The sequence below is a fragment of the Apis cerana genome, linkage group LG1, assembly GCF_029169275.1.
Source record: "Apis cerana isolate GH-2021 linkage group LG1, AcerK_1.0, whole genome shotgun sequence".
Taxonomy (NCBI): domain Eukaryota; kingdom Metazoa; phylum Arthropoda; class Insecta; order Hymenoptera; family Apidae; genus Apis; species Apis cerana.
This window is the reverse complement of record NC_083852.1, coordinates 26,186,569-26,208,708: the sequence shown is the minus strand read 5'-3', so window position 1 is coordinate 26,208,708 and position 22,140 is coordinate 26,186,569. Positions and strand designations below refer to the sequence as shown.

Genomic DNA, 22,140 nt, shown 5'->3' with positions numbered 1-22,140 from the left:
AATATCTCGAATATCATTCCATTGATTTTATCGCAGCGTTTCAAAATTGAAACCATTATTTGTCATGTTTCGTTTCTCTTATTCTTTTTTTCTTTCTTTTTTTTTTTTCTTACAATTCGAAAAGATTCAGCGAGATACTCGATTTTAAGATAAAACATAAGCCGAATAAGCGTGTTTACGTCAGCCTTTCACATCCCAAGAAACATCAACGTGCACGTTAAGCATCAGGCAAAGAAGATGGTGGTGAATTCTGTGTGCTGCATGGATACGTATAATGGATATACATGTATGATCCCGTGATATGCATCGAGCAACAGTATATTGAAAGTAATTCATAACAGTAACGATTTTTGATGCAAATATTAACGATAAGCTGAAATGCTGTGTATCGAAATTCCCGAATACTTTGCAGCGATTCATCGATCATTTGAATTATCTGCGTTAATATATATATATATATATATAAAAGAAAAAAAGAAAAATAACGTATCAATGGAAGAAAATGCTGATTTTATTTTTATTTTCATTTCCGTTAAGAGTCATTTCGTTGCTTCCGATTCTTTTACGAGTTGCGATCGTGAAACACATTTCTTGCGTGGAAAACATGCTTGCAACGAAGAAACTGTTAATACGTTGTTAATCAAATACAAATACTTTCGAGTGTAAATTTTATTTAGAGAATTATGAGTAGAATTATTATTAAAAGAAACGTTTCTTCGAGTAACGAAATGATAAAAAAAAGAAAAAAAAAAAAAAGAAAAGTATTTGCTGCGATGAAAGATTCCGTAAAATTTCATACTGTATGTTTGAACTAGAATCCAAAAATATTTACTGCTGATGAAAGATTCTTATGCAGGATCTTGATAGGGTTTATAAGTCTTTTTCATTAGTATTCCCTCATCTCGAATATGTATCGTTAGGCCCTCTTATCTCTTCAAATACATACTGAAATTAGAGAAAATACGGTATAAATTTCTTATATCTAAAAGTGTTGTAAAATTAATTCCATCCATAATACGATTACTTTCAATAAACTGTTTAATTGTACAATGATTGGCTTGCGATAATTATCGTTGCTAATACAAAATACGAATGGAATACGATATTAGACGCGTATACGAGGTTGTAGGATTTAGGTTTGTCAATCAATTTTTAACAGTAAGTTCTTACAAGGTGAAACACCAATTGATTTACGAATTAAAATTATCATAAGGATCATGCAATTAGTCGAATAGCCAATATATTCAATAAAATAAAATTTCTCGATTAAGCAACGGCCGATTAAGCAAGGGACAAGGGACAAGTGATCGAAGAAATTCATGTATGTAGCTAGGAGAGGTGCTAGCGTTTCGTCACATAACACATGACACGAAATTCCAAACGGATGAATTATAAGAGAGACACAAAGAGATCTTGTCCATCGCATTCATCGAGACAACAACAGTTAAAAAACAATCCATATTGGAAAGCCACTCATAACACAAATTTTCGCAGTCAATCGTTCGATCGTTTAAATAAATCTTTTTACAACAGAAGCCAAGACTGGATATCTCACGAAACGTTCTCGTTAACCTGATCCATTCGTTTCGAAATATTGTTATATCGAATTCGATTTAAAAAAAGAACGATTATCATTCTCGTATCGTTATCCGAATCGCGATAATTCGTCTCGAAAATTACGCGCGAAAACTTTTCTAAAAAAGTTTCTACGTTCGTTGTTATCGTGGCAACAAATACGCGAAACAAAAATATTTACCATGCTGCTACGTTTCAATGCTACGTAAATATCGACGGGTGTTTTTCCGGAACGAGTGGATCAAAAATACGATAAAATTGATGCAAGAACGTCTAAAGCAGGGAGTAGAAAGTTCTACGTCTCGTACGATACATTACTTGTTAAAAGTTTGCGATCCTTTTTCCCCTCCCCAAAAATTTTTTCCTTTCCCTCGACCCACGAATCGAACTTTCCGAATTTTACTTTCAACAATTCCTCCTTTGATATCCCCGTATTATATTTACGATTTCAAACTTTTGCACTTGTAATGTACGAGTAAATAAGGGATAGAGAAAGTGGTGACGAAGTATGCACGGATAGGAAAAATAGAGAGAGAGAGAGAGAGAGAGAAAAATAATGGTTACCTGGAACTGTTGCATCGGGTAGGCCATCATTTGTGCCGGAGGTGGTGGTGGTGGGGGTGCGGCTTGCACCCCTGGGGGTGCCGTGACCGTCGTGGCATGGTGTGGCGGTAACTGTGGTCCCCCAGGTAATCCCTGGCCCCAACCTGCCGCCGTGCCAGCAGCGTGGACACCCATTCCCATTCTGCGTTCACAACAAGCTCTTTTTACACAGAAAATTTTTATCACGCCATTATATAAGAAAAGAAAAACGCGATAATAGAATGTCAGCTATATTTCGTTATTGTTAAAATTGTTCTTAAGTTAAACATCGAACATCTTTATTATCCAGTTTTATTATCGTTTTTATTTTTCGTAATTACGTATAACGTCTATTTTCTGATAATGGATGAACAAGAAAAATTCGTCGAACGCAGTAGTATTGCAAATTTTAAATTAAACGACGACAGAAACGATTCTTTTTAATAATTAAAAAAAGGAAAAAGAAAAATGGAACGTCCGTTTAAGTTATCGCCGAAATCGATCGTGCGATCGATCGAAAATATTCGACAATTTGTTCCCCTCTGCCCCCCCCCCTTTTTTTTTACGAGAACGTTTAAGGGCGTCATAACGAAGGCGTTTTATTTCCCGCACAGAATGGTTTAAACGTAAAATCGCACGTTCCAGATTCATGAATATATGTATCGTTACATAAAGGTCTCGAATCCTTTCTGTACAACGCACGCAACTGAAAACTTTAGGTTATCTAGGATGTGTTACATTACTGGTTTACAATCCTGATAATGCTCGGAAAGCATTCGGATACGGTCTTTAAGGGTGCCATTTCACGGATCGTAAGAGCGTTGAAAGATATTCTCCTTGCCAGAAAGCACACCCCCTTCGCTCCTGCCGCGTAATCTCTAAAAATTGCTCGATCGGCAAATGCACAAATTCGATTTGATGCCTGTGTTAACAGTGGAAACCGTGTGTACTAACTTCGATCGAGTTAGGTGTCGCGTGAAAATTTCAAAAAATATATATATATATATATATATATAAAATTGTAACATTTTATTTCGTTTCATTTTATTTATTTATTTTTTTTTTTTTACATCGATGGAAAAACGGAAATTTTGCAGAGAACCGTTGACCGATATAACGCAATTTTCGTTTATTAAATATTATCAAATAAATTTCAAATTTTTGATATTACACCACGCGCGCATAATACGGAATAATTACAGCGGGGAATGCAAATGATTTCACTTATGAGACAAATACACAAATTTAGCGGTAGCTATAGAAAGTTAAGTGGAAATGGAAATTCGAATACGTTTGAATTTGGCAAAGGACGCGCAAATTTGAATCGGTTTGATGTATGCGATTTGAAGTTCGATTAGACAAGAAATTCAACGATCGATAACAATATCGTTCGAGGAAGAGGGGAAAGGAAGAAGAAATTACTTGTTTCCCGGATAAATAAAATAGTTTCTTCGATATTTGGCGAATCTCTTTCTCTCTCCCTTTCTCTCTGTATTTTCAAATATACATCTCGGCGTTATCTTATCTTATTCAAATTCTATCGACTTGCCAGGAAATAAACGTCAGGAGATATTTAAAAATAATATACGTCTGACGTTTCCTTGACTTTGATGCCGTTTAAATCCCATAGGGAGTGTAAAACGATGGGTTCCAACCCTTCACTCCGTACGATGCACACAATTGAGAGCTTTAGTTTATTTCGAGCGTGTACCATTCCTTCCTTTTACAGTCTTGAGAATACTCGAGAAGCATTCGTAGCGCCCACTTTAAGGGGCGTCATTTCATAGATCGTAAAACCGTCGAAAGATATTCTATCCTAGAAATTACCTTGGCCTTTATACCATGTGATCCTTAAAACTTGTGCTCTTTTGTTACTACACTATACACATTCACAGGTTACGATTTAAAGCCGGCCCGCTATTTACCATTTTTACGATATCGTCAAATTTTCAATTAAATTTATTCCCCGCTTTTATCGGCCACCATTTCTCCAAAACTCTTATTTCGATATTCCAACTTCGTGCTTGTAAAACGTACCGTTATTATTATCGTTCCTCGACTTCTCTCAACCTCAAATTTTCCCATTATTATTTTTCTCTTCTTCGATTCTACGTCGTCGATACGAGAGAGAGAGGGAGAGGTTCAACGATGTATACCAATGAGCAATTTTCATCGGTCATTTACAGACTACTGTTGTGTCATCAACATTAGCGGTCTGCATTAACTTGAGACATCGTTTTAACGTTGCAAGAACTGACTTGACCTACTGAGCTCCGTACACTCGTTTCACCGGTATCGGTCCCTTAATTGATCGAGATCAACGACGAGACAGGATACTTAATCCACCAGTCGTCTCAGTTTTCCGAAACAAAATACGACGGTTAAACCTCGACGTCGACTTGCATTACTTCTCCGTAATTCGTCCCGCTCGTAGCGGCAAATATCATTACTCTTGGATTTTAAATAAAATAAAAAAAAAAAAGGAAAAATATATCTCGCTGGGAAGAAGTTCATTCGAAATAGTAGTTCGAAAGTAGCGCTCTCACCCCATGTATTGCGCCTGTTGATACCCGGCGAACTGGCCGTAAGTGTATCCTTGCATCCCTTGAAGGAAACCACCGGCTTGCATCTGCGTCGCTGTCGTCGGATAAGATTGGGGCGGGTACCAGTATCCTAGCTGGCCGGCACCGCCGACGCCACCGACGCCTCCGACACCCGCGACGCCTGCCGCCGCCGCGGCGGCAGCTGCTGCCGCCGCGTAGTATGGGTACGTCGCCGACGATAACGCCTGGAAGAGCACACCAAGATCAATGAAACAGAAAAGAGTAGAAGGCACCGTTTCGCGCTTAACCGTGTCAATAGGGGGTTAGGAAAAAAGGAAAGAAAAACGACGATATCTCTAACCGGAGGAGGAAAATTTTCCTCGATCGATACGTTGCGTTTCTTTCTTCTATATTCCTTATTCTCGAGGAGAAACGGGTGCGCTATAAATCGGTTATAAATCGGCGATGAGTTTGATCGTTGCGAGCGAGCGAGTTGGAAATCGGAATTGGATGGATATCGCGGCGGTGTCTGTCGATTAATTTGGCGAGGCTAAGAAGGAGATCGAACACGAAAGCAGCGTGGAGCAGTGCGGGAGACGAGTAAGGGGGCGGAATGAGGTACGCAGTAATGCGATATCCCGGTACTCGTGGGAGAAGCGCGTTATGGGAATAGGGATCAATTAGAGCGATGTCACGGGCCGGGTAACAGTGGATGGATGGATGGACGGAAGTACTGGGCGGAGGAGAGTGGAGGGGGGGCGTACTTGGGCCAGCATTCCCAGATCGGACGTACTTACTCGTCCTACCGGCGCTAATTGCTAAGAGACCCGACAGACACACTTTAGAGCAAGCCTCGTGAATAGACCGGAATCTTGCCCGATTCCCTGTCCCCCCTTCCCCTTCCGTTTTTACTCTTCCACGTACTCCCAGCCTCGCCGGCCATCCCCTCGATCGACGGGCAAAGCCCGGATCGAACTGGCAATCGAATACTCTAACTATTTCCTTTTCCTCCCGATATCTCGTGCAACCGTCGCCTTTCGCCATTTATTCTCGATAACGAGAATGCACCGCTTTCTCTTTTTCCCTTTTTACTTTTCCTTTCTACGCGCGCGTTGTGTAGAGCGACGAGGAGAGAGAGAGAGAGAGAGAGAGAGGGGGAGAGAGAGGTAGAAATCGCTTTCTGCTCTCTCGTAAAATCGTGCTTTCGTCTAATCCAGTTTTCAATTAGAACGCTTACGAAGCGGATACGCTTCGATCGAGGCAGTCTTATACGATAACGCGTTTGCCAAGATATCTCAATTCCTGATTCAAACCGAATTCTAGTTCTAGTTCAAAGTAGACTCGCTACTAATTGCTACCATCCTTGGCCACATACCGACAAGTTAAAACATAGTTCGAGCGTGAATTTCTCCGAAAGAGATGGAGATTTCTTCCTTCTCTTCTTTTAAATTCTCTCCGCTCTTCCGCTCTCTTCCTGGACCCTCGCGGCTGGAGTCCTTTTTTTCCTTTTTTTCTCTTCTCGCGAAATTTTCGAAGTTGGATTTTCTCGAATCGAATCGAACGAAAGGAAGGAAATTCGATCTGAAAATCGCTGCCCCGCTCTCCAATCCCCAATTTCGCCGCTTTCTCCCTCTTCCGAGAGAGTTCGGATAAAAGATCGAACGTTTACCTGTCCAGTTTGTTGAGCATTGTTCGGATCCCCGCTCTCCTTCCCCCAGCTACACTTCACCGTTTGACCATTGATGTCGGTGTTGTGAACTGCCACAATAGCGTGTGTCGCCGATTCTTTGGTAGAAAACCTGAAATACAACCACGAATCTCGGATTAGAATCTCCCTTTTCTTTCCTCCCTTCGGCCACCGATAATTTTTAACCTCTCTCCTCGATTATTTTCCAGATAAACGAGATCCATCTCCTTCCTTTTTATCAACCCCTGTCATTGTCGATGTGTGTTTTAACCGCGCAGCGAAACAAGAATTCGCAGACACGTAGAATAAATATCGATCCCGATCGATCGATCGTTTCTCTTTCTTTTTTTCCGCCAGTTACACGGGGACCTTATTATCGGTAGATTCAACGAAACGGTCGCCGCCTCTCACTTCCAGTTTAATTTATATACGAGTTTACCGCGCGCACGAATGACCACGATAATTGTGAACCCTCCCTCCTTCCCTCCCCCTCCCCGAATCTAGATTATACCCGCGGATCTAGAGGTTCCATGTTTAAATCGTAGTTTCGCAGTGTACGCCGCCACTTTGAATCTCATACAGTTCCAGGAGAAACGTTTCAAAGTGTATCGGCCGTGCGAAACGAACACGCACCCCTCCTCCTCCCGCCTCGATATTATCGTTCTCTCGATAACGACCGAGTTAACCGCGCGTGTGTTTCTCCGCTCCTTCTATCCTCTTTCTTCGGCCTCGTAGCATCGTTCATTTATTCGTCTATTTATTCAGGAAAAGGAGGAGAAACGAAAAGGAAAGGAAAAGGCATCGATTAGAAAAGGCAGGATCGCGTCGCGTAGCTTTCTTTCTTTTTCTTTATTATTATTATTATTATTTATCGAGTCCTTCAATTACCGCGAGGTTAAGGCTTGCCATTTGGCGTTCGTCCAAGATTAAGGCGAGGGGGGGATGAAGAAGGGATGACGATGGGTATGTCCTCGTAAATGTCGTCTGTGTAAACCGGCTGCTGAAAGGAGGGGGGAGTGGATGCCGTTATGCATGCCGCGGTGGTCGGGCATAAACACGTCGTTTTTACAAGCGTTATAAAGATAATCTTACGTACGGATGCTTGCCCTCCCACGATTCCGAATACGTTCTTCCGTGTTCTCGTTCGTTAATGAACAAGAGGAGCTTTGCGCTTTATTGCGACGGGGAAGAATCTTGGCGGAAAGGGGGAATAATCTTCGCCTGTCCTTTTCTCTCTCTCTCTTTTTTTTTTTTAATAATTTTAAAGAAAGAGGGAACGGATACAATGGGACGCGAGATATATAATTGTTGGCCGATGAAATTACACTTTGTCGTGTAATTTGTAATCTCGTTCGTACAAAGTCCACGTTGAATTACGGTTTGTTCATCGCGAGTATAGAAATTAAAAAAAGGGAGGGAAAGGGGGCGCTCCGTACTACGCCCTTTACGAGAATTGAGAGGTTGGTAGCTGATTGAAAAATTATTTCTTTTAATGCAGCGTCTTTTTTTCCTTTTTTCTTTTTTCTTTTTTCTTTTTTCGCATTGCGGAAACGCGCCTTTGAATCGTTTTATAAACGCGAGCAATTGAGCAAAGAGACGTAAGATTTATTGTTCCTCGAGATATCCCGCGGTTTTCGCGGATATAAAATTTCTGCCGGGGACAGACAACAAGAGCTTTGTGAAATACGTTCAATTATGAAATCCAAGGTAAATTGATTTCTCTTGTTGATAATTTGTCCCGTAATGCCACGTATTTAAAATGTTCGAAGCGAAACAACAGTTTGATTGATAATTTTATTATATACAGTCGAAAGAAACGAGAGAGAGAGAGAGAGAGAGAGAGAGAGGGGCGAGTTGTTATAACTTTCGTTGTACACATACCGAACATTTTAAATTATTGGTTTTATCACGAGATTGTTGGTTCTTAATAACATATTCGCGATTGAATTTAAATGGTGACGAGTGAAAGCTATCGATAGAGTTTATAACGCATTGAAAAGTACGAACGAGAGGGATTATAATTATCGTTCCGGTTCGCCTTCTTTTCTACACGTTAAAAAATTGTAAGAATATTTTTTATCGTTAGATTCGTCGTCCACGCAACGCAACTCTATTCGATTACAACTTTGCACCGATGAATATCAATTACAAGGACAATTACCATGCTATAAGATATAAAACGAAGGAGGAAGAAGAAAAAAAAATAGAGAGATAAATTCGATCGTAGCACTTTGGACGCTCGTATCTCATATCCAGTTACTTTAAAACGTAACATCAGCCCATTGGCTGCCCATTCCAAGCACGTTTCCCAACAAAATTCGATCAATTCTCGCCGGTCGAGCATCTCACGAGAGCACCAGATCCTGGATTGACGAATACGACAGCAGTGGAGCGACGAAAAATCATCGAGGTTATCGAGAGATTAGGTCGCTTTTAACACTTTCCCCTACTCCAGGGGACGGCACAATGGAATTTTCCGTCCAAAAGTTCATTCTCCGTCCACGTTCTCTTCGAGTAGGAGGGCGAACGATGGTCATCGTCAACGACCAACCCCCTTTCGCCTCGTTCTCACCACCGCCGAGTCTAAAGCCCAACCGATAACCAACGCTAGATAAGATTCTTTCTTTTCATCCGGAATAAAAGACCCCCCTCTCTCCTTCTCTCTCTCTCTCGCCTTATACCGTCTATAGCCGTATACGGGGGCAAGTCCACACGTCGTCCAGAGATATTCGTTTCCTGAGTTTCCGACTACGGGAGAATAGAGGAAGGGAAGAGCAATTAGAGGGATGAAACGAGGGACATTGTCCACGGAACTGCGGCAGACACGCCGAGAGAGATTCTGGGATAACAAGGATCGCTCGGAGGAAAGGAGTACGATGTTTGGAAATATGGTGGCACGTGCGCGTCGATCAGAATCGGGACGGGACAAAGCGGAGAAATTCTTTCCCTCTGTTTTCCCAAACATTGGTTATTTTGAATCCAACGATCCCTCCACTACTCGTATATCATCAAAACAGCATTTTCCTTTCCACTGGAATCTAATACGTTCTTCTGTCACGCAAAATACCACGTTCGATTCTAACTGGTTAATCGTGAAAATGGATTACGTTTAACGGTGATGATACCGTATATTGCGATACTGAAGCGGCACGTGAACTTTCGAACGTGTGATTGGCTGCCGTCGATGCGCGCGTGTGTGTCTCGTAGCAACGAAAGAAAGAGTGAATCGGAGAAGAAGTGGTATTCGCGAATCAGTTATTCGATACCTTCCATCTCTTAGACGATGGAATTCGATTATTGCGTACTGTATGCTCTTTGTATGCTCGCGTATATATATATATCGCTATTTACGTGGCAAAGCGTGAGAAAGTGGGAAAAATTGCCAAGGATAAATGACGTCCCGTTACGGTAAATTAATGGAAAGCGAGTTGCATGGTGATCGCACGGTTTTTTGTTACGGTGATCATTATTTTGATGAATTACATCGTAAGATAAATTATCGGGTGAATTGCTTACCGCCACCCCCCTCAGGTATCGTCTATTAATAATAAAACTCGGAGAATGAGGAACGAGGAGGAGGAGGAGGAGGAGACGAAGAAAGGGGACGAGAGCGAGAATCGAATGTTAAAAGTAATCGCGCATCGAGACGCGGGATGATCAATTTTTTTTATCTTACCGCGGGCAATTTGTCTCGGAAGGGAACGAGATAGGATCTTTTCTTGATGGCACTCGGCGGAAATCGCGGACTCATGGTTATTTTCACTCTGGCCACGCCGCTTGTGCGAGTACGATTCGATGTATACAGCGATTTCGGCCGATATCGATCGAATGTGCAAGTGATTTTGGCCGTATTCCGAAATCAGCTATCAATTTTCAAAGCATCATTGCATCCCCTGTCAGATGCCAGAAGTTTCGGTTAAAGACATCATGATGTTATCATGTGCTCTCGGCAAACTTCATGATGCATCCCCCTCCCCTCTTTCTCCCTTCCCTTTTTCCACTTTAAACGTTTGCCAACCAAAGTCTGGCGGAATGAAGCATTTGGCTCGAATTTCCACGTTCCAGAATTTTATTAAACCGAAGTTAACCACGGTTAATTAAACTACACGTCTCTTCGTCGAGTTCTCGTTTTTTTTTTTTTTTTCTAACTCGGGATTTTTCGACGGAATTTTTAATTTTTGGAGAAAAAAGGAGGGGAGAAACAAAAAAAAAAAAACAAACACGAGATCGAATCGAAAGGAAGAGAACGCGATATTTTTTCGCGCACCAATTTAACGATAACTTTAATTCGTCCACCGATTTAGATTACCGCTGTAGACCTGAAAGTTTCCCCCCCGCCGTAGTCCGTTGAAAGATAATCCGGCTTTAGCGCGAAGAATTTATTATCTCAAACTCGCCATTCTCGTACGTGAGAACTTTTTCTATCGATCAGCTTAACCTCCCCCTCCCCCGTTTTGCTCGCTTTCTTTCGCACGATGATCCCTGACTGCGGAGCTACTATTTCAGCGCTGCCTTCACCTTGGGGACTTGTTGTCGCACTGACATCTCCGAGAGATATTACACGTAACGTATATCACCACGACATTTCAACAACAGCGCGGTCTTGAGGGAACGTCGAGAAATCGAGAGAGATCGGCGAGCGTAGAAACTTTTGAAAATAATAATAAGTTTCGAAGGAGGGAACGATCCGCGTCCGTCTCCGTTTACACAAGTCACGGCGTTTAATTTTGTTTCGTTTTATTTTTTTTCTAACTTATCGAGAAGAGGTAGGGAAGAAGTAGTTGAAGAGAGAAGAGACGTATGGAAAAAACGTATCGATGAAATTTACCTGATAAAAGCGTAACCCTTGTCCTTGAATACGCGAATCTCTTGGATGGATCCGAAAGGCGAAAATGTTTTTTGCATTAGCTCTTCCGTTAGACCATTGGTGAGTCCGCCGCAGTACACCGTGCAGTTGGTCGGACTACTTTGATTGTACACTTCATCGAAAGTCAATGGTTTCGCGTTTGCTGCAAAGAGAGAAAAGAGAAAGGATAGGTTTAACGTTAATTGATATCAAATTTAGTTGATAGTTGTGTGAATAATGCTGAAAATCGGAATCGAAATTTCTTCGTTTCGTTTCATTCTAACTATACATTATCCGTTGTTAATGTATATGAAAGCTTTTAACACTTTTTTGAAATATATTTGAGCGTAGCAGGCTAACAGCAGGGTACAGTAGAATCTCGTTGGTGTCGATACATTAATAAGATCGTTAACACTGTCAAATTTGTAATCTAAAGTTCACTAGCTTCACGAATTTACATCAAAGTTACACTTAAGTCTAATTAGCTGCAAAGTTTGCCAGGTTCAACTTTGCCTCGATGCGGAAATTAATTGTAAAATTGCAAATAAAGTGGGTATGTACAAAATTATAAAGAGGGATGTCATTATATGTCGTTGCAAAAACGTTAAACAATTTTTAATCTCCGTAAGATCGAAGCTGGTGAAAAATATCATTAATATCATCATCGTAATCACGAATCAAAATCACGTTATCACGTTATCTTCGTTAAAGAGTTGGTTCGTAGTTTGGTCTGCGTTACTGGACTGCGGATTTTCGTTGTTCGAATATTCATACATATTTTACGTAAATAATACAAATACAAAGCATTGCATCAACGCAAGTTCGCCGTACGCGATATCTTTTCCAGAAACAGACGTATCTATCGCGTAAAACTTGCCTTAAAACTTAACCGAATCGTATTAAAATCGGGAAAAACTTTGAACCGCTATAACTTCCAAGATAATAACTTTTTGTCGACGAATCGAAGATCGTTGGAAGCGCGGAACCTTTCCCTTTAAAACGCTTTTTGAATTATCCCGATACGACTTCCGGTTGCCGAGATATCGTCGTGCAATGGAAAAGGTAATTTTTATTCGTTTACCATCCTCATCCTCGTCGCTTACTCGGACCTCTCGCTCGCGCCTCGTTTCGCTCATCTATTCCAAGTTGCAAACAAGCAACGGACACGATTCTTGCAAGTAGTACGCATTTCCAAGAAATAAATATAGGTCACTGGGTTGCGGGGCCATTCGTAATCTTCGCACTGTGCTAAACATTTGAATGCTCGTGTCTCGGCAACCGATCGAGATATCGGGATAAAACAAAAAAGGAATTCAATGGTACGATTTCCTTCATATTCTGAATGAGTTTTCGGATTTCTTCTGTTATAATTTTTTACGTTTTATGTATATGAAATGTTGATGTACGATCTGTTGATTTAAAGCACACGGGAATATAACATGGTTCGAGATATATAAAAATATGATATATCTTTTGTATTGAACATCCGCAGTCTAGTTCGTTCATAGTTATTCAGTGAAAATATTGATACTTAATTTAAGTGACGTATCTTGATCGCGAAATTTCGAATAATTTTGACAATGTAACTTGGAGAAAATATATCGTCGAGAGCTTTTTGTTTTATATTTCTGAGAAAATCAAAGGAAAAAGTTTAACCAACAATCGTCGACTTTAGATATCGTAAGGAAATATTTAATGTTTCGATATTTTTGCAATATTTTTGCGATTCAAATTGCCTCTCTATCTAATGCAAAACGTCTGATACACATTCGATGCTTTCGATATATTAAAACATGTTCGTAGAAGAGAAAAAAAAAAAAAAAAAGAAAATTCATGCATTACCAAATATTCAATTGTAATTCGTATTTTTCTTTAAATACAAATATTTACTTTACTTCTAGAAAAAGTGATCCAACGTTTTACGATATTTACGATAAATAATGGTTAATCAAAAAAAAAAAAAATATAATTTTTCCAGAGAATAACATAACGAACCTTAATGGAAACGCATGCATCTACAATATCGTTTCATAAAAGAAAAAAAAAAAAAGAAAAAAAAATAGAATACAGAATCGAGTTCAAAAGTTGCAGACTCAAGATATAAACCCAAGGACTTTCTTTTTACCCTCGATATCACTTGTAATTAATTAATTAACACTGTTATCCGTCCCTGTTATAATCCCATCGAGTGTACGTTAAACGAAAGAAGCGAAATAACGAAAGAGAAAACGGCCCCTTAACACATTTAACGTCCCGCGAAACGAACGAGGGTTTGACATTCGCTCGTTCAGGTTTCGACATCGATCGTCGCCGCTCCAAAAGCTCGAGCTCTTCTTCGTCCGCGGCTCGAGGTCTGTCTCGTAAAAAAAAAAAAGAGAAAGAAAGAAAGAAAGAAAACGAAAAAACAGATAAAAAGAAGATAAAGAATAATAATAATTTCATGGAGTGAAAAAAAATCGATGTTACGTAGCTGCGGCTTGCGTAAGCGTTTTAGCGGGAAGAAAATTTTTTTTAAAGCGAACCGATAAGTTGACAGAGGGAGGGGAGGGGGTTGCGACATTCCGAGAATACCGAGAATAACGTTCGAGAGGAGGGGGCGAGGGGGCAATAAAGAGATAATGCCGAGCTTTCAGAAACGAAGGGAACGTCCCCCTCCCCCTTGGGTAAGTTCTTAACGGAACGTTCCAACGTTCCTAAGAACCTTCTATCCCCGAACGAGGCAATTACAGGCCGTGGTTTACCGGTCGCGCGTTTACACCCGTAGCCTGTGCGCTACCCTGGCTATAGGCTAAGCCCTCGGTACGATCGTAAACTTGGGTGACGGGGGAGGGAAGGGGAGAGGGAGGGTTCAACCTCTTTGGCATTGCCGTTCGATATCTCGAACAGCTCTAACCTGGTGCACCGAGTTCCACGTCGTCGTCGTCGTCGTCGTCGTCGGAGCTGACCTCTTTCCGGCTATCACCGATGCTAACACGGCAAAGCGGATGCAACGTGGATATCTATGAGCGTTAAACGCGCCTAATTTTTGCCCTGCAACATTTTCTCTTCCCCTTTGCGCGCGTGTAAACGCGAAAGAAGGAAGAGAGCAGGTTTTTTTTTCTTTTCGAAGTAAGATTTTGTAAGAGGAAAGTTCGTCGAAAGTTATCCCGGTTGAATTATTATTGAATTATTACGTACGTAAAGTTGTTTTTTTTTTTAAGGAAACACGCGAAAAGGAGTGAAATATAACTCCTTCGAGGTGTATTTCTAGTTATCTCGAAAGAAGGGGTGGATCTGTTAAATATCTTAAAATCGCTCGATTGAAGATGATGAATGACGATTTAAAAAAACCGATCTCTCGCGTCTTTCCTACGTTAGAAAATATCGATTGAGCTGATAAATTTCGACGGTTAAGCTACAATTTTCGAGTTAATAGGAAGGGAAGCCAACTCTCTGATCTTATCGAATATATTTCTTCTCGTTCCACGTGAATTGACGTTGAAAAAAAAAGAATAAAAAAGAAAAAGGAAGGAAAAAAAAAAAAAGAAAGGAAGAAAAGAAAATCGAAATTCATATCGGACGATCTATTGGAAAAATTGCCACGAAGGCTTTAAAGGATAGTAGGCTGAAAAATTGAGGAGTTACTATAGATCCGTGCCGATGATAAAGCTTTCATAGTAGCAGGTCTTCGTGAATGAAAATCAGCTTTAAGAGAAAAGATCGTGGAGATGAGATCGGTACGCCCGAAAAGCTTTTCCCAGAGATAGAAAGAGTAACCATTTGCGATCAAAAATTTTATCCTGGCTTATTCACGCTGAAAGTTTATCGACTTTTCAGTGATTCGTAACCACCTCTTGTTTGAAATCGTCTATTAAAGAAAAAAAGAAAAAAAGAAAATTAAAAGAAAAAGAAAAAGAAAAAGAAAGAAAAGAAGAAAAACGGATAATCGTAAATTCACTTTTCCCTATATATATATATATATTGTACCCATCATAACACAAACAACGAAATATTCGAACAACGAGGAGAAGGAAACGAATGTATGATCATCGTGTATCTCCATCGTTCGCTTATTTAATCACGAAGAAAAAGAAGAAACAAAAGAAAGAAAGAAAGAAAGAAAGAAAGAAAGAAAGAAAGAAAGAACGAAAGAAATTCAATAATAACAAGAAAGTAAGCACATATACATCGCGTAACAACGATATATTTCCCTCGCCATTTTCCTCCTAGAATCTCTCGATAAATGACCTATATTCGCGCGACCAAGCCACGGAAGCGGATATATCTCGTTTAAGGAAATCTATCTAGGGTTATATTTACCGGACCTTTCGATTCGCCCTGTCGCCGCGAAGGGTGATCCGTGATTTATGGGTTGCGGCTTAGACACAGACCGACATAAGGTTCTCCATTACCAGCAGTGGGGTGGAGGGAGGGGAGGAGAGACCTACCCCTAGGTAGGTCGACACTCGGCTCATTAAGCACCTGATTACACGAACGCGGCTAAATCGAACTTCTCTACACGCTCAATCAATGGCGATCCCTCCCTCCCACCCTCCCCCTTCAGGAGCACGCTCCGGTGAAACTTTATTCTTATCTGGCCAGGGAGGGAGGAAGGGGAGAGGGAACAAGTCGGCGATCGGCTAACTAGATTTATCGCGCTAGATCTAGCAACTTTTTACTCGGCTGAATCTCCGATAACTTTGCCCGCTCCGACAGGTACGGCCCCGAACGGGATGAAAGATCAACAAGAAATTCGTGGGGTAAACTCGAAATTTTCCCTTGACCGTGCGCGCGAACAGGTCCCGGACAGGTTTCCACAGTTTTCCCGAGGTCGAATGGAAAAAAGGAGGAAGAAAGGGAGAGCAAGGGGAGGGAGCAACGTTGAGAGAGGGAAAACGTTGAAAGGGAAGGAGAAAATAATGGAGGGAGAGGGAGGAAGGGAGAGCGAGAACGGGGGAAAGTGAGAAAGGGGGAAAAAAGAGAAAAAAGGAAGAGATGTTGGACTTTCGCAATATCTTCTCTCTCTCTCTCTCTCTCTCTCTCTCTCAGGGAAGGAAGTTTCCACTTTTCACCATTTTATGGCGAATGGAATCTCTAGTGGTCGACGATGGAACTCGAATGTACGTATCTCGTATCCCCTTAAATAACGTAGATACTCGAAGTTTCGTTGGCACTGGCTAGCTGCACCCCCTAAGCGCGCCAATATCCCACCAGAGTAAATTCATAGTAGAGGCTAGCTTTAAGTGGACATCGGCTCTCCCCGCCTCCCTTTCCTTTTCTTTCCTTCTGCCCGACCGACCATCCACAGATATTTGAATAATTAGTTTCCCAGGCCGGCGCTACGTATTTATAACTTTCCCTCTGTCCTCCGTTAAAGCGTTATATCGACCGGGATGGAAAAGATAAAAATTCCCTTTTCTGCTCTCTTTCTCTCTTTCCTCCCCTCCCACCACCTCGTCCTCCCCACCACTCCGCTCTTTCCTTCTTACGCCTTTCTTTCTTGCTTTCCACCACCACCACCGCGCCTCCCAATTGTTGTCCCGTAATTGTTATCCGTTTTGCGGTTACCGAAGAACCGCTTAAGTCATTGTCTGCGATAACAGCCCTACTTTGCAATGATAATCACGCTCGTGGAATACGATTATTCCGAAGCCGGGTTTGCGTCATTACGGTATCTAGAATAGGCGAATTTTGAAGGGTAAATACAAAGGTTGTAAATGTAAGGCATAAACCGTTTCTCTCTCTCTCTTTTTTCCTTCCTCTCGTACTATTACTACTGCTACTACCACTCCTCGTTTTAATTTTCCACGTTTCAAAGATCTTTAATTATCTTTCGTCGCGAATCTTGCGGATCTTGAATTTTTCCTTTACCTACTTCCCTTCGGAACAAATACTACGAATGAAAGATAAGGTTAACGAGATGTATTTTTGAAGTTAGGTACAACGATGTTTATAAATTTTATTCGTACGATCGTTTCGCTATTTTATCGCTTCGTAATAATGGTGATAGACTAGAGAGAAGAAGAAGAAAAAAAAGTGGAACGGTGTCAAGATCAAAATCTTCCAAGACGAAAAATAGATCAGAATTTAGATCACGCAGTAGTACATATGCGCGTAGAAGAAAAGTGCACGTGAATACAAATTGAAAAGAAAATTAGAACATTACAATATAATTACAAAATAATAGATTGTGCTAATAGATTATGGATATACGTCACTCGAGTTGCTAATTATCGTGTTAAATGTTGTTTCGTAATTAATTTAAGGATTTGTGCATACACATTTGTACCTCTTACTAAGCATAAATTCTTACTTCCTCAATTCTAACTAAATCAGCAGAATAATAGAGGTGAAAGTATTAAAAAAAAAAAAAGGAAAAAATGAAGAAAAAGAGGGAAAGAAAAAAAGAAAGAAAGAAAGAAAAGAAAAAGAAATATAGTAAAAGTGAAAGAAAAAAGTGAAGAAAGATTCAGCGTACTTTTATGTCCTTTTTTACCTTGCTTAACTTCTACAACTTCTCCTCCCTCTCTCTCTCTCTCTCTCTCTCTCTCTCTCTCTCTCTCTCCCTTTCTCTCATTTTTCCTTCCGCGCATCTAGCTTGGTCTATCTTTTTTTTCTTTTTTCTTTCTTTTTGCACACAATTTTTGCACAATTTCGAATATCCTCGTATAAAAATATCTCTCGAAACAAGGGAAAATAGACGAGCATGCATATCGAAGCCAATATGTGTACATTGTATTATAAAACGTTACGACACAGAAAATTACTTTCAACGAAATTCGTACGACGTCGCTAAATACGTACTTACATACATACGTATATGTACTACATTCTATCGTATGCACACGTTACATGTATATATATATAATTATATATAGTTATATATGCAAAGGCTGAAAAAAAGGGATTCATGGCTTTAAAAACGCATAGTATGTTATCGACAAAAATTAATCTAATTGATGCAACGTTTTAAAAATTCATCTTTCCCTATATACATATAAATATATATATATATATATATATATATATATACATTTTGTCGTTGCGAATCGACGATATTTTTGTCGATACTTTTTTTTTTTCAATGAACTACTAGGCGTTCGTAAAGGCTTGTATCTTTCCTTCAATGCCTTTTGAATAAGAAGACGACCAAGACAAGACTACCAATCCGAATACAGTACTTCTAGTCAAAATGATAAAACAGCAGTTCGCTCGCTCGTTTGACTCGAGTTAAAACATTGAAAGAGTAAGGCGACGTTTCGTAAAAAATTTTCGAAACGAAAATTTTCCCTCTTTGCAAGTCTTGAAAATCTTCGAATGAATTCGATGAAGAATCGAATGATCTCCGATACGCGTGTAAAAGAATGTAATATAATATTTTTTTTCGTTTTTCTTCATAAGATGTGTCGATGATCGGAGCAAGCAAGAGAGAAAAAAAAATAGAAGTAACAAGGACGAAAGAGAGAACAGCTGTATGTACAGGGAGAAAAATAGTAGCGATAGAATATTATTACTTGAAATGAAACTGGCAACGATTTTGGCCCATGCCAAGTGATCGGCATCTACTCGGTTTGCCTTCACTTCCGGTTGGTTTATCGTTATATATCTATACGGTTCCGCAACAACAGGTAGCGGATTTTTAGCTGATATTTTTCTCCACGCAAGAAAACGTATAAATATAACGTATAAAGTACGAAGAGAGTGAAAAAATAGAAAGTTAAGAGAATGTTTAATAATAATAATAATAATAATAATAATAATAATAATAATAATGTTTAATAATAATTTAATAATAATAATAATAATAAAAATAATAATAATAATAATAGTAATAATAACAATAACAATAACAATAACAATAATAATAATAGTAATAATAATAATAGTAAAAAAAAATAATAATACTAAAAATATAACAATAATAATAGTAAAAATATAATAATATAATAATAAAAATATAATAATAATAATAATAATAATAATTATGATAATTATATTAATAATAATAAGTACAACAAAGAGTATAAGTAATGTAATATCAAGGTATTTGAAAAGTTAGAAAGAAGTAATGATTATTAAAAAGAGATAAAAAAGTAAGAAAAAAGTATGAAACATATTTTGTAGTAGTATAAAGGGTATTATAAATTAGATAACGTTCGTAGCTAGCTTGCTTTGAGTTTTGGTACACTTACACACTTTTGTCTAAGCTCTCACTCCCTCTCTCTTTCTTTCTCTCTTTTTCTTTTTCTTTGTTTCCTATTGTCCTTTAACTCCTGCCGTATCACCCTCCTGCAAAATATCCGTGTTAAAACGACACGTACGATAAATAACGAGGTGCGTGGTTACGATTCCTATGGAATACGATCACAATTTTCGTTTCAAATTCGTCATTTGATTATTTTTTCATCGCATTTTCAATTATTATTATTATCATTATTTTAAACAAAACGTAAAATATCTAATTGCGCTTAACAAAAATGAAATATCACGGCAATATCGACCGAAATGATTCGATACAATTGCCACTGTGTTAAATTTTACATGTTGTAACACGAATGCAAAACGGTATACACGGAATTAGAATGAAAGAATATATATATATATATATATATCCACAATCGTGAGTTTTTCTTTTCTCTTTTACAAATGTGCGCCATTTAACGAGCTTCATCTTTGAATAGATTCCTTTTTTCCCCTTATTACGCTTCTCGCTTACAACTTTGACTATTGTTCGTACATCCTTATGCCGCTCGGCCACTAACGACAATTTAATGGATCCGCTCACATAATGACAAAAAACCGAGTATTTCCGGGCTAGTTCCTTCTATCTCCTCCAGATTATGCTATAAATAGCGCACGATGCATCTTTTTTTTTTTTTTACAAATAAGACAAAACAATAATACATTTGCAATTAAAAGAAAAAAGAAAGAAAAAAACTCGAACGCCTAACATCTACGAAGCATCCTCGCTCCGCGTCATTCTTTATTCTTTTCCATCTTCTTTATCGATCGACGAACCAATCTCTCGATTTCATCTCGCTCCGAAAACCGTTACCTCGAGAAAAAAGGAAACGAAACTGTCCACACATCCTGCTTCAAGGGCCTTTCTAACTCGATCCTCGCAACGAGGATATTCGAGGAATATTTGGAAATCGACGGCGTATTCGTTGTTTCAGGAAGGTAGAAAAACCCATACCACTGTATTCGTGACAATAAACACGGACGCGGGGACATTATCAGGATTAATAAAGCTGGCTAGGGTTTAAACGGAGCCCGCCACACTCCTGCCAAGAAGGCGTGGAGGAGTAACCCGTTAAACTTTCCGTATAATCTCGGCAGTTTCGCTCGAAATCCGACAACGCGTTCCACGCGAAACTCCACGCGAGTTTATTCTGCATCTGCAAAAACCGCGCGTTCATTTCTCCGTTATTTACGAGCTCTGTTGTCTCGCGCGATCACGAGCTCTAACGAGCTCTACTTTCACTACCCTCTATCTTTTCCTCTTTTCCTCTTCCATGGGCAAGTATCGAGGTTACCTCTTCGTTTCATCCACGAGGCGATACAGGCGAAGAAGTTGAAAAGAAAATTTACGACCGCTCCCTTTAACCTTCGTCCGTTGGAGTGATGGACGCGAGCGATATAAAGGGAGGAGAGGGGATGGTTGATTGAATTGTAAACGCGGACACGAGGATATAGACACGGGTGGATGGATACGGGTGGGAATCTCGCACTCTCGATTTTCTGCCCGTTTCGAACGGGGGAGGGAGAGGAAAGAAATTCGTTGGGACGAAATTAATTGGAATCGGTCGGCGAATGGGGTGAGGAGCCCTCGATACACGCAAACACGTATTGGACACCTTTATCGGGGCCACTAATCTATTAAGGCGAGCCGTGGAGAAGGGCGAAAGCTCGAATTTATGCCGCGACTACAAATCTTGGCTTGGCCCGACGCGCGGAGAACCGACCGGAGTTGAAAACCACGTAGAACTGAAACCACCTCTCTCTCTCTCTCTACGAGCCTCCTCGAGTTCCAGATTCTACGGTAATCGATTGCCAGACGAAAACACCTCTATTAGAAATCCACAACCGTCTTACGAGCCACGAAGCTCGTCGGCTAGGGTAGAAGTAAATCTTGGTTAATGGTCTATACTTGTAGCGCCGCTGGCAACAACAACAACCTACCCTTCTTTCTCCCCGAAAGAATTAACTACTAACAAATAACATTCGGGTCGGAGATAACATCGAAACAATCGAGGGAGCCAATACCGACGCATCCGGCTCCATTCCCACACCCCCCGTTTTTCAGTTTAAATCAGATTAATGCGTCTACGTTAACGGGCATATACGTACATATTCTGTATACAGAAAAGGTACAAAGTATAAAGAAGAATTTTTATTTCAAAAACATCGACGCCTCCGTGTATATATTTGCCAACCAAGTTCGAAAGTGTACAGCTCGTGTGAAGAAAGAAGCGGGGTACGAAGAGGAGAGACGTATGCGTAAGAGACACACAGGAGAGAGAGAGAGAGAACAGGAAGCATCGTGCACGAAACAGAAAGGAGAGAAGGCGAGGAGAGGGAAGAGGTAAGACAGGGTGCGGAGGTAAGAGCGAAAGAGAAAGCGATCGAAACGCTTAAAGAGCCACGGGGGTGTTGAACAGCGTTCCGCACTCGAGGACGAAATGGCCTCCCCGCCGCTTTATCGAAACGGCGGGGAAAACCAATCCTCTCTCTCCTCTCTCTCTCTGCACCTTCGCTCGCCTTTCGCGTATATGCGCCTACATTACCTTCGATCCGCATCTCTGCGAGCCCTGGCCGGCCCCTACTCCCTCCGACCCAACCTCCCTCCGACCTCCAACCTCCCTGTACCAACGTGTTCGCCATCTCTCCTCGAATCACCCTCCCCACCCCCGCTCCCTGTGTTCCAA

General features: G+C 40.3%; 1 protein-coding gene across 14 annotated transcripts in view; it reads right to left on the bottom strand.

Moving 5' to 3' along the window:
- LOC107993953 (nucleolysin TIAR) overlaps positions 1-22,140 on the bottom strand; it is a 455,817-nt gene that overhangs the window by 12,929 nt on the left and 420,748 nt on the right. For 10 of the 14 annotated variants that reach the window (XR_009833413.1, XR_009833414.1, XR_009833421.1 and 7 more), the window contains 5 exons: positions 11,216-11,396; positions 6,370-6,499; positions 4,704-4,945; positions 2,140-2,320; positions 833-945 (listed from right to left, as the gene is read on the bottom strand). Coding sequence is in view for 4 of the 14 variants with exons in the window: in XM_062087124.1 (XP_061943108.1) it covers positions 2,140-2,320; positions 4,704-4,945; positions 6,370-6,499; positions 11,216-11,396 (734 nt within the window). In the remaining 10 variants the exon portion in view is untranslated. The remainder of the gene's footprint in view (positions 1-832; positions 946-2,139; positions 2,321-4,703; positions 4,946-6,369; positions 6,500-11,215; positions 11,397-22,140) is intronic. The other 4 variants (XM_062087124.1, XM_062087123.1, XM_062087125.1 and 1 more) reach the window with 1 other exon arrangement.